Below are 12,807 nucleotides of genomic sequence, written 5' to 3'. Positions count from 1 at the left end.
TAGGGTTGGAAGGGGCCTACAAGGCCATCGAGTCCAACCCCCTGCTCAATGCAGGAATGCAGGTCAGAGCATCCCTGACAGATGGCTGTCCAGCCTCGTCTTGAACGCCTCCAGTATGGGAGAGATGCTGCAGAAAACCGATTAGGCTAAAAAAAAAGATCATCAATTGTAAGCAAAACAAAAGTGAGACTACAGCAGACTACATGGATTATCGAAAGACGTTTTTGGAAAAATATTCCAGCATTGCTGCCGCTTTTCTGTAGCCAAGTTGAGCATTAGAAAAACAAGTGCCCCCACCAGCCTGGCCAGCTGATGGAAACACTTCACACCACCCAGCGGCGTCCCCCTCCTCCCCCTCCTCCTCAAAACTTCTAAGACAGCTGAGAGGTTTGTAACTTTTTCTTTCTATTGACCTTTTGTGTAAACTTGGTTGCACTATCTTTGTTCCCCGACAGAGTATATTCAGATATTCCTGAGATCCCTGGTCTTCCGAAGCTGAATCTGCTTCCACTGCTCCAAAACAACTTGGGCTCTTTCGTTATAACAAAAATCCTTGTGCTCTTCGTGTGTTTACCTAAAAGCATGGAAATAAACACTGACCAGTAACATATTACAGGGCTTTCCTTGATTCTGCAGCCGCTGCCTTCCTTGTTCAAGCCTCTGAAAATATTGTGCGATGTTCTCCTTTAAGTCTGTGTACCTCAGTGGCAGCTCTTCTTCTCAAAGCAAAGACTCAGCACCTGTCTCAGTCACGCCTCTTCAGGTATGACATTTTGCTTCTCTGTAGCATTTATATTACAGCGCAACGTTGTTCCACTCCAAATCCTGCTTCTTTGCTGCCTGATGCTTCTGAAAGAACCCCTTATGATTGTTTAGAAGTGGCTGAGCACCTAGCAAAGCCATGTCCAGACTTGTCAGATGAGCCACTGACTAATGTAGATTGTGTATATTTTGTGGATGGGTCTTGTCAAAGAAATGCTGAAGAGATATGCTGCCTGTACTTCCCATATTGTAACAGAACAAAATTCTTTTGCCTAACTGTACTTCTGCTTAAGTGGCAGAACTTTTTGCCCTCTCTAGGGCTACTGCCTTATTTCTTTCAGTAATAAACCAGTCTCCCATGGCAACTTTTGAAGATGTTGCACAACTCCAAAATCAGGACCAAATGTTGAAAAAGTAGAGACTGGCTGGTTGTCCTCAGTACACTGACCATTTGTGGCGCTCCCCAGACGGCTGCCTGGTAGCTCCCATGGTCCTTCTTGTAGTAGCAGATAAGAAGGGCAGAAATGAGTCAATCCCCTAAGGGGATGAAAGTGCCACAATGATTTAGATCAAGCAAGTTGCATAAATGTGAATAAAGTGTTTAATGTACTCAGTAACTTTGTTTTTGCTTTTAGAGAAAATGTCTTTATATCTGTGTTTGTGGCTATTGTTTTTTCCATGTGAGAGCGTGAGCTTTTTACTCCTCTTAGTCATCAAATGGGTCTGCTAGACAAATTGTCCGATATGCCACCTAAAAGCTACAGCAGCAGCAGCTTCTCCCATGTAAAAATCAAGATGCAATCACTGTGTGTGACTGGCAATAGAGAGTGAGTGTTGGCTGAGGATCATCTGTATGGTCATGTATTAGCTACTGCGTCTGACTGTAGCCATGACATTAAAAGACGTCGGCTCCTTGGGAGGAAAGCTATGGCAAACCTAGACAGCATAGTAAGAAGCAGAGACATCACCTTGCCGACAAAGGTCCGTCTAATCAAAGCTATGGTTTTCCCAGTAGTAACCTATGGCTGTGAGAGCTGGACTATAAGGAAGGCTGAGCACCAAAGAATTGATGCTTTCGAACTGTGGTGCTGGAGAAGACTCTTACGAGTCCCCTGGACTGCAAAGAGGTCAAATCAGTCAATCCTAAAGGAAATCAACCCTGAGTGCTCATTGGAAGGACAGATACTGAAGCTGAAGCTCAAATATTTTGGCCACCTAATGCAAAGAGAAAAGTCCCTGGAAAAGACCCTGGTGCTGGGAAAGACTGAAGGCAAAAGGAGAAGGGGACGGCAGAGGATGAGATGGCTAGATAGCATTACCGATGCAATGAAGATGAACTTGAGCACACTCCGGGAGAGAGCGCAGGACAGGAAGGCCTGGCGTGCTATGGTCCATGGGGTCACGAAGAGTCGGACACGACTGAACGACTGAACAACAACAACTGAACAGGTACTGTAGCTTAGGCTCAACCTTCTGTCTGTCCCAGTAAGTGTTACTTCACAAAGAAGAAAATGCAAGCTAAACTGAATCATAGAATAGTAGGATTGGAAGAGGCCTACAAGGCCATTGAGTCCAACCCCCTGCTCAGTGCAGGAATCCACTGTTGGTTGAGAGATGCTACATGTACTAGAATGATGCTGTCAAGATGAGAATGAGATTTTAAAGTGGGCTAAGTAAGTGTAAATTTTTATTGAAAGTCACTGGTGAGATATATTTGTACACTGAGGTAAAAGTGGAGTTGAAATCCTATGTGTTGTGCATTGTTCCATTGTTGTGTTAGTTGTTATTTTCTTGCTTTGTCTTTTTGCTTAATGACTTAAGATTTGTTTTAATTGTTTAACAAACAACTGCATATAGACTGTGAAAATTCAAGGAGACAGTGTATTAATTTTAGTTCTAGAAGACTGGCAAGCAGTCAGGTATGAATTTGACCAGAATCATATGTGGTTCTGCAGTGATCAATAGCACAAGTATGCTGATTTGCTAGAAAGTTAGCAATTTTCATGATTTTAGAGTTTGTTCTCATAGCTGTATTCACGTAGAGCAGAAGCCACGTTTTTTCCTACTCACAGAAGCTAAAACAATGCACTGTACTCGCTCTTCACACTGTGTACCTTCTATCTGATAAGGAATGTTTGTCTGTTTCCTGCCTCCCAGCTGAGCAGAACAGTGTAGAGGACGCTGCTCCAGCTGGTCCAGGGACTACAGAAGCAAGCAAGCTCCCAGAGAGCGAGTGATCAGAGCGAGTGAACAGGGGGAGCAAACAGGAGTTGGCCAGGGGAGCTGCAGTGGCAGAAGTGGGCACCGCACTTTAAGAAGGATGCAGACAAACTGGAGAGGGTTCAGAGGAGGGCAACAAAGATAATCAGGGGACTGGAAATAAAGCCTATGAAGAGAGACTGAAAGAACTGGACATGTTTAGCCTTGAGAAGAGAAGACTGAGGGGAGATATGATAGCACTCTTCAAGTCCTTGAAAGGTTGTCACAGAGAGGAAGGCCAGGATCTCTTCTCAATCATCCCAGAATGCAGGACATGGAATAATGGGCTCAAGTTCCAGGAAGCCAAATTCTGGCTGAACATCAGGAAAAATGTCCTGACTGTAAGAGCAATATGACAATGGAACCCATTCCCTAGGGAGGTGGTGGGCTCTCCCCCACTAGAGGCGTTCAAGACGAGCCTGGACAGCCATCTGTCAGGGATGCTCTGACTTGGATTCCTGCATTGAGCAGGGGGTTGGACTCGATGGCCTTGTAGGCCCCTTCCAACCCTACTGTTCTATGATTCTATGAATACTTCTTTCTGTACTGTGAGAAAATATATTTTGCTGCCAAAAGAGAAAGCCCTTGGTGAAGGAGGGCCAGCAGTGTGTGCACTGTCTGACAGTTTTCTAACTTAGTGAGACTTGCTGTATAAAATCCTGAGTGAATTAGCCTGTTATCTGTTCTCGTCTGAGAGAATGAAGGTGAACCTCCTGCTCAGATAACCAGCTCCGAGTATGGCGCCCCATCGCTCCCCTGAAAACCAGAGTGACTGAACAAAGAGTTAAGTAATGTGTAAGCTTTCTTTTAACATACAAATAGATTTCATTCAAATGAAGAAATGTAGTTCTTTTAAATATGTATTAGTAGTTGTATGTACAAAGCTCTGCAAATTCAACAGCATTTCTAGTGCCCCTACCATCCCCAGCCAGCAGGGCTGGTAGAAAAAAAAGAATGGAGTCTTAAAGAACAAATTAGCTGAAGTCTGTGCTAAAACTGGACTTAAATGGCCAGATGCTCTACCTTTGGCCCTGACAAACATATGTGCCACGTCACACTGACAAACCGCTCAGTGCCCCTGAGAGCCTTATAAAGAAGCCCATGAGACTTCTTCATGTCTTCAGCACCTATTAAATCTTACTAACTTGCATTTACAGGATGAGACTATGTTGAACTAACACCAAGCATTAATAAAGTGTGTGAAGGCGTTCCTACGATACAGTGTCACAACCTGTAGCCTAGAGACAGAGTCTACATCCATCAGAAGAAGTCTTCCCTTGAGCCTCACTGGAAAAGACCCCATCAGGTGCTGTTGACCACTCACACCGCTGTGAAGCCGCAAAGACAGCCTACCTGGATCCCCGCATCCCACTGCAAGAAAGAGTTGCCCCCTGGAGACGACGCGCCCCAGAGCCAGACAACACTGGATGTGCCCTAACACAGCCCTTTGAGTCATTTTGGATCAGAAAGAGAAGAACATCTCTGGTTGCCATTGTGGTACTGGCTTGTTGCCCTTTGTGAGATCTTCTTAGACTATTGGCACATTGGCCTCCTCTGGATTACAAAACAGCCACCTCTAAAGGACCAGTAGTGAGCCAAGCACTTGCTGGTGAGGTGAGCATAAGCCTAGCAGCGAGCCTAGCACCTGTTAGTGCAGAAAGAGTTGTCTCAGCCTCCACCAGAGGCACATTCTCATGATGTGGCCCACCTGCATCCTGCTGTTGCTTGACACCTTCAGTTGCATGAAAGCAAAGAACACTTTCCTGAAAGTGGTGAACCAGATTCAAGTACACTCAGATGTATCCAGCTGCTGAATCTGCAGCCATGTGCCAGTCCATGACCATAGGGGCACACCAGTGATCCCAGTTCCACAAAATGAGACTGAAATGACTAAATCCTATTACTTAGATCTATCAGAAACAGCCACCTAGCAAGGTGTGCCATGTAATAAGCACAATTGTTGTTTGTACTGTTTTGTTCCATGTGATCATTGCTTTGATTAAATGTTGTACCAGATTCCTTACTAAAACTATACAGAAAACTGAACTGCACCAGATGGCCAGTAGAAAGCAAAGAGAAATGTGAAAAGAAGAGAAAGAGAGAGGTAAAGAGACTGATGGGATTGAGTGAGTGAGTGTGTGTGTGTGTGTGTGTGTGTGTGTGTCTGACGATGAGAAGGTAATTGTAACTTGCTCATAAGCAAAAAATTCCTATCCACCAAAGTAACTCATCCCTAAAGAAAAGAAGGCCGCTGTGCTGATAAGACTGTTGCTGAGTTCTAATTGGTTTCTGAGCATGCGCAGTGTGTTTTCTTTGTTCTCCAACTTTCAGTCTGTATAAATGGATCCTGTTTTCTTTTTGGGGGGAGACACAGTTTTGCCTGTCTCTCCCACAGCTGTGATGTGCTTTAATAAATTTCTGACTGTTCAATCTAACCTGCCTCTGATATTTCCTTAACAATACCATACCTCGAATTATTTATGTTATATGTGGGATCCCTATACTTATACCTGGCAAATATTTCCAAAAACGTAATGCTTTGTTTTGTAAATTTTGGGGGGTTCCTTTCCACCAAGAATATCTTTGAAAAGGATGCAACTTCCAATTAATGATGGTGGGTTTGGTTTTCCAGATCTAGCTATGTACTAGCACCTGTTAGTGAAGAAAGAGTTGTCTCAGTCTCCACCAGAGGCACATTCTCATGATGTGACCCACCTGCATCCTGCTGCTGCTTAGCATCTTTTGTGGCCTGAAAGCAAAGAACATTTTCTTGAAAGTAGTGAACAAGATTCGAGTAGACTTGAATGTAGCCAACTGCTGGATCTGCAGCCCTGTGCCAGGCCATGCCCATAGAGGCACACCAATGATCCACATCCTGCTAAATCAGACTGAAATTATTAAACCACATTACCTAGATCTACCCGAAACAGCCACCTAAAAAAGATGTGTAATGTAATAAGCATAATTGTTGTTCGCATTGTTTTGTTCCAAGTAACCATTGCTTGAATTAAATGTTGTATTAAATCTACTACTAAATCTATAAAAAAGGTAAAGGTGTCCCCAATCAGTCGTGTCCGACTCTAGGGTGCGGTGCTCATCCCCGTCTCTAAGCCGAAGAGCCAGCGCTGTCAGAAGACACTTCCGTGGTCATGTGGCCGGCATGACTGAACACCGAGGTGCACGGAACGCTGTTACCTTTCCCGCCGAGGCGGTACCTATTTATCTACTTGCAATTTCTTGCTTTCGAACTGCTAGGTTGGCAGGAGCTGGGACTGAAGACGGGAGCTCACTCCGTCACGCAGCACTCGGGTCTCGAACTGCTGACCTGCCGACCTTCCAGTCTGCAGTTCAGCGTCTTAACCACTAAGCCACCGCGGCCTAAATCTATACATAAAGCTAAATTGTAGCAAATAGTCAGCAGAATGCAAAGAGAGATGTGTAAAGAAAAAAAAGAGAGATAAAAAGACTAAACAAGTGATAACAATACAAGTATAGATGGTGAGCCTGAAAGGCTCAACTGGGGGATTGTGAAGGTAGGCCTGACTAGGCCATGTAAGTAGTTTGGTTCAAGCAATGTGCCTGATGGGATTGAAAGAATGTATATGTGTCTGACCATGAGAAGGTAGCTGTAACTCATTATAAGCAAAAAATTCCTATCCACCAAAGTAGCTCATCCCTGAAGATAAGAATGCAGCTGTGCTGATGAGACTGCTGCAGAGCTAAATTAACTCTTGAGCATGCATAGTGTATTTTCTTTGTTCTCCGACTTTCAGTCTGTATAAAAGCATCCTGTTTCTTGTATTTGAAGAGACTCCGTTTTGTCTGACTCTCCCACAGCTGTGTTGTGCTTCAATGAATTCCTGACTGTTCAACCTAACCTGCCTTGGATATTTCCTTAACAATACAAAGCCTTAAGTGGTTCAGAACCAAATTACCTGAAGTACTGCCTTCATTCATATCAACCTGCCCGCACATTAGATCATCAAGAAAGGCCCTTCTGATTTGCCTGCCTGTGAAAGCAGTTAGGTGGGTGACTACACATGACAAGGCCTTCTCTGCAATGGCCCCATACCTCTGGAATGAGTTGCAACTGGGGTTCTGCCATGCTCCAACAACAGACTTTTAAGAAGGCCTTGAAAAGGTATTATTTTACTCCGGCCTTCTATGATTGCCGCTTTCATTACTAGTTTTGTTGTTGTTTCCATTGCTGTTTCCATTGTTGCTTTTATTGTGTTCTTATTTTTTATTGCTCTTAGTATCATGCAAGTTTTATGTGTTTTATTTATTTATCTGTATGCTGCCTTGGGAGGGCTTCTGCCCTGAAAGGCGGCCAAGAAATATTTTAAATAAATAAATAAAGCTTCTCCAGAAAGAACCATGACCCCCTCCCCCTTCCATGAGCAGCCATCTTGGCAACCTAAGTCAATGAACTGTAAGGGGGCTACTCAGGTCTCTGTGTGCATACGTGTACAACGCATTAGACTGATGCCACAACTTCTGATGGCTTCAAGTGGCTGCCTCAGGACTGCTGCCAAAGCATGAAGTGGGGAGTACCTGTGCAAGCACCGCTTCCCTATGTCCCAAACATGAAGATTGCCCCACATGGCGCTGCTGGAGAAATCGAAATTCACACAGGCCAAGATTTCCCTTCTCAGAGTTACAGGGGTAGGGGAAGGGTGACCTACTCAAGCCTCCAGAAGGGACAGCTATGACATTATCTGTAACACGCAATTCAACCCTGTACACAGATGAAAGCTAGCTAACTTTCCCAGTTGTACACCGCTGCCTCCACCCCCTACAACCCGACATGGATATGGTGGGGTGGTTTGAAGGATCTGACCCTGTATGCCATAATTTCCAAACAGCTAAAACCCTCAAGAACAAACAGCTGCTCGAAGCACAATCAGTCTGACCATGACAGGTAGCCAAGGGTTCCTCCATGGAATGGAATAAATGCTTCTGAATGGATGAAGCAACCCCAAGTTCCTAACAAGAGTCTGAGAGGAGACGACTGTCAGCTTAAAATATATCCTTACATGCCAGGATATCACTGAGAGTTTTTAAATATCAGTGCTAAATTAAAGACCTACTTGATCTCTTCCTGCAGCGCAGTCTTGAAGAGGCGCAATAACAGGTATTCTTCTCTCTGATTTGATGCATAGTTGTACAGTGTGAAGATCACAGAATCCATGAACTTTGTGGATTTGTTCTGTGGCATTTGGAAAATCAACTTAGCCAGGTAAGTTGGGTTAGTCTGCAGCAAAACAGGAAGGAGATCATGAAGAAGCTCATGGAGAAGACAAGACAAAGAGACACCAACAACTAAGAATTAAAAGAGGCAACTCCTTCCTTACCTGCAGCAAATAAAAGAGATGCTGATAGGCCTCCAGTTTTTCCCTCTTCTCTTTGCTCAGAGCCTTCAAGCCTCCCCTTTGCTTGTTTAACATCATCATGTCTGAGAGTTGCTCTTTATTCTTTTTAGTAAGCTTCTTACTGTGAGACACAACATCCTGTGGAATGAAAGGTGGGGAGGAATTCAGTGTTACGCCATTCCGCCCATTCATACCTGCCTAGTCTCCTATATGTGGGAGGTTGGGGTGGACAATGCTAATAAAAACTGGATCTTGGGCAGACTTGGAAATTAATCATATAATTGATTTGGCCAGATCTTTAGAGGTGCCTTCTGGCCTTCAAATGTAAGATTTTCTTCCATGCTGAATAATATCAGTAAATCTGTCATTGAAACAGCAACACACGGACACAGAGAATCAAAGTGCTTTCCAAAGCTACACAAGTCAAGAGCTGAATCTGGCAATTCCTGTCTTGGGGATTTAGATGTTGCTTTAATTGCTGAGGGTCCAGTTGTCTGCTGGAAGCTAATGAAACAACCTCCATATTCAGAGGCGCAATGCCTGTGCCTGCTGGTTATATGGGACACATCAGAAGACGGATACAGCCATTGTGCCCAGCTTGCAAGCCTCTGTGGGACACGTGTCTAAACAGCATTCAGCTGCAACGCGTGGATCATTAATGAAAGCTGGCAGGGCAATTCTGGCTGTATTTTATGGTTTCAATCTTTGTGAACCGCCCAGAGAGTTTTGGCTTTTGGGAGGGTTGGAAATGTAATAAATAAATACATAAATTCTTGTCTTATTAATTTCTAGAGGGAAATCCTTTTCTTATGAACTTATTACCAACAAACATCTTCAGAGTCTACCATGTGCAGTTACTGTTGCTTGTGTACAATTTGCTGGCGCTACAACAGGGCCCTGGGCTTGCAACCCTCCCAGCCTCCCTCCCAGCGAGAGCGTGCCGTACCTGCAGCGTGATTTTGTTTTTCACCAGCAACCCAATTTTTATGTCCATGAGGTTGAGGTCATTCTCCAGTTGCTGATTGGACCGAATCAAGGTCACGACCTCCTCGCGCAGCTTCATTAGGTCTAGCTCCTCTTGGAAATCTTGATCACTTTGGTCCAACAAGTGGACAAACTTCCGGACAACGGCCAAAGGTGGGTCTTCGGCACTGACTGTGGAGGGAGAAAGACGCCAGCCAAAGAACAGTGAAGGGATTGCCCATCTCAGTGATGCTGGATGTGTTTGGCTGGCGCAAAAGGGCAACCCTTTATTTGAAATTGGGAGCTTCCCATTCTCATGAAAGTGGATCTCCAGAAAGAAGCCACGTGCAATTATGATGGGAAGTGTCAACGGGCCAGACATGGACTGCAAGCAGCTAGGAAACAGATTAGGGGTAAGTGATACAGTGTGATCCACTTCTTAACTTTGGCATGCTGTGGCACCATTTCCGAGACTGCAGAGAAAGCCAGAGCCAGATGCAGCTGTTGCCATGGTAATCTTGCAATGCCAGTTATCGAAGGATCACAACAAGGGAGTTCAATCAGCCACCAGGGTGGGGTCAAGGGTGCATTTCCCATTCTACATTACAGGGTTTACTCCTTGGAACCTTCATCCCCCAATAGTACAATCACCTGGCATATGGCTCCGTTGGCCCACGGACTGCACCGTCTGGTTGCCACACAAAGGAAAAGCCACAGATTCTTCCCTTAAGAGTTGCAGTTAAGAACATGACTGACACAGCCACGTGAGCCTCCCTCCTTCCCGCATAGTACTCACTTAGGGTTTTGTAGTCATCGCGAGCTTTATTAGCACGGATGAAGGCCTGGATTTTCACAATGTCATTGATCTAGGTAGGAGACAAGAGCAGACGCTTGGGTATTCTGTCCCAACGCAGGCATACAACAATGTGTTCGTGTGAGCAAAAGGGGTTCGCAGCGCTGAGTTGCCTCTCTGTGCCCATCTCCCTACAGCCGCAGGCAGTTTTGGCTGGGGAACTTGTTTCTCATATGGGTCCCTAAACAATGTACATATTTTTTGGGCCATCAGATGTATTTAGTTTGTTAGAGTTGGTCAACGCCATTTCTCTTCAAGCTGCATTTTTCCAGTTTTATCTCTAGCCAAAAGGTGATAATTAATTACTCCTGCCCCTCCCTTGTTCCGGCTGGACATCGGGAGGGACTTCCAGACTGTTGGAGCAACACAATGGCGGAGCCAGTTCCCTGGGGAGGCGGTGGGCTCTCCCACACTGGAGGCATTCGAGACGAGGCTGGGCAGCTGTCTGTTGGGGGTGCTCTGGCTTGGGTTCCTGCACTTGGTGGGGGGTTGGACTCGATGGTCTTGTGGGCCCCTTCCAACCCTACTGTTCTATGAAATATTTGTGTAATAGGATCCTTCGATTGAATCTTCACTGCCTCTCCTGACTAACTGCAAATGCTGTGTATGATTCCTACATGTGACTAATTTATTATAAAGAGTTTATCGTAGGCCAGCAAACTTTTTATTTTGTCTTTTTTAGTGCCTACTTTGTTTTCCCTTTTTATACTCTTGTAGTAAACTTTGTCTCTTGATGTTCCCTGGAAGTTGATTTCTGAAAGTCAAACTGGAAGCTGATTTCTGGCCAAGCCCAAGAGAGGGGTTGTTTGTTTTTCTTTCACCATGCTGTCTAGACTGTTTAGTTACATGCTACCAAAAGCAGGGAAGGAAGTTAGGACAGGCCAGTGGAAACTGGGGGCTTGGCTGCAGGGGTGTTGCTAGGGCCTTAAAAGATCCAGGGCACAGGCCCATAACACAAATTTACATATTTACATACACACACACACACACGAGTCTAAGCGCACATCTAATATTTGTGTGTGTGGTGCGTGAATGCAGTGTGCTTCTGTGTGTGTATAGACTGCATACATACATAAGAAGTGCACACTGACCCCCCACCCCACTTCAACTCAGACCCCGATTCAGCATTTTGGAAAACATCCTACTTCTGCTCTGGCCAATTTGTAGTCGGACCACTTCAGCTCAGCACCAAACCTGAGTCTTTATGCTTTCTTTATAATTACCATGGGAAATTAGAAAAAAACCTGTAACTTTTTTCTCTTGGTCAGAACTGGATGATAATTTCAGGCATAGTGGCCCCCTAGAAGGGGATTACACCTGCCCAATGTCAGAAAAAAATAGGTGCAAGGTTTATATTTTCATTTTCTTTTAAAGGGAACTGCCAATAATGTTTTAATTCCTTGGAAGAATTGGATAAAAAATTCAGGATGCATTGCCCCATCAGTGGAGATCATGTCTGCCAAATTTCAGAATGATAGCCACAAGGGCTTTTGTGAAAGGGTGGCCTTGACATTTTGAGGTCTCCAAAAGAAGACATATTTATCTCCCTATGTTCCTTGTGGACCATGGTTCTGAAAATTACAGAAGTAGGGGAAGAGAGGTTTTTTGCACCTCAAAAAAACCCTACACCAGAGATTAGGGATAGCGACCTCCTAATGGTTACCTTAAACACCTTCTGATTAGGATCTCTAATCCCCTGGGTGACTTGACAGTTTTTACTTTTTGTTTTAGACTTTGAGAGAAGGAAAATTTACACATGGCTAGCGCAAAAGCCACTGGACCTAAATGTCTGAAATTTGGTAGGTTCAGTCATCCCTATAGGGGCTTCCAGGTCCCCAAATTCCATACACATACATGGAAGCACAAAAAAATTATAGCTCTTTACTTTGACAGGTTTTCTTGAAAATAGCAAACTTTACCTGTGACTAGCGCAAAAGTCACTTTTGGACATAAATGCCTGATATTTGGCAGGTTCCATCAGCTCTATGAGGGCTGGCAGATCCCCAAATTCTATGCATGTATGTGGAAGCACAAAAAAATATATAGCTCTTTGCTTTGACAGATTTTCTTGAAAATAGCAAATTATACCTGTGACTAGCACAAAAGCCACTGGAACTAACTGCCTGAATTTTGGCAGATTCAATCAGTTCCATGGGGGCTACCAAACCTCCAAATTCCATGTATTTATCATACAAACTAAAAAAGTTACCGCCGTTTTTGTTTTCCAATGCAAGTCAATGGGAAAATGTTAAAAAAATGGCAATTAGGACAGCTCAAAAGATCGGTGCCCCGTGCCCAGGTGGGCCTCCTCTAATGACGCCCCTGCTTGGCTGGTTGACTACCTACTCCCCTGTGGTGTACCCCAACAGCTGATGGAAACCCTGCTGGTCCCAGTTTGAGGAAGCAGGCAGTTAAGTAGGAGCAGGTGCTGGCAGTTTCTACTGATTGGCTGGCAAAACAAACCCCAAACTGTCACCACGTGATCTTACGTGATCCTGGAAGTACTGCAGCCGATCTTTGTACCGCTTTCGGGCCATATGCATCCTGATCATTGCTTGAATCTGTGGAAGACAGAAACATTCTCACTGGGGCAAGGAA

General features: G+C 44.6%; 1 protein-coding gene across 3 annotated transcripts in view; it reads right to left on the bottom strand.

Moving 5' to 3' along the window:
* IQGAP1 (IQ motif containing GTPase activating protein 1) overlaps nucleotides 1–12,807 on the bottom strand; it is a 190,814-nt gene that overhangs the window by 31,059 nt on the left and 146,948 nt on the right. For all 3 annotated transcript variants that reach the window (XM_084817840.1, XM_084817841.1, XM_084817842.1), the window contains 5 exons: nucleotides 12,699–12,770; nucleotides 10,153–10,222; nucleotides 9,340–9,548; nucleotides 8,376–8,531; nucleotides 8,112–8,275 (listed from right to left, as the gene is read on the bottom strand). In XM_084817840.1, coding sequence (XP_084673966.1) covers nucleotides 8,112–8,275; nucleotides 8,376–8,531; nucleotides 9,340–9,548; nucleotides 10,153–10,222; nucleotides 12,699–12,770 — 671 coding nt within the window. The remainder of the gene's footprint in view (nucleotides 1–8,111; nucleotides 8,276–8,375; nucleotides 8,532–9,339; nucleotides 9,549–10,152; nucleotides 10,223–12,698; nucleotides 12,771–12,807) is intronic.

The sequence above is a fragment of the Heloderma suspectum genome, chromosome 11, assembly GCF_057233095.1.
Source record: "Heloderma suspectum isolate Gila_16-S chromosome 11, 16-S_ref, whole genome shotgun sequence".
Taxonomy (NCBI): Eukaryota; Metazoa; Chordata; class Lepidosauria; order Squamata; family Helodermatidae; genus Heloderma; species Heloderma suspectum.
Note: the sequence above shows the minus strand (reverse complement) of the source record. Positions and strands in the feature narration are given on the sequence as shown.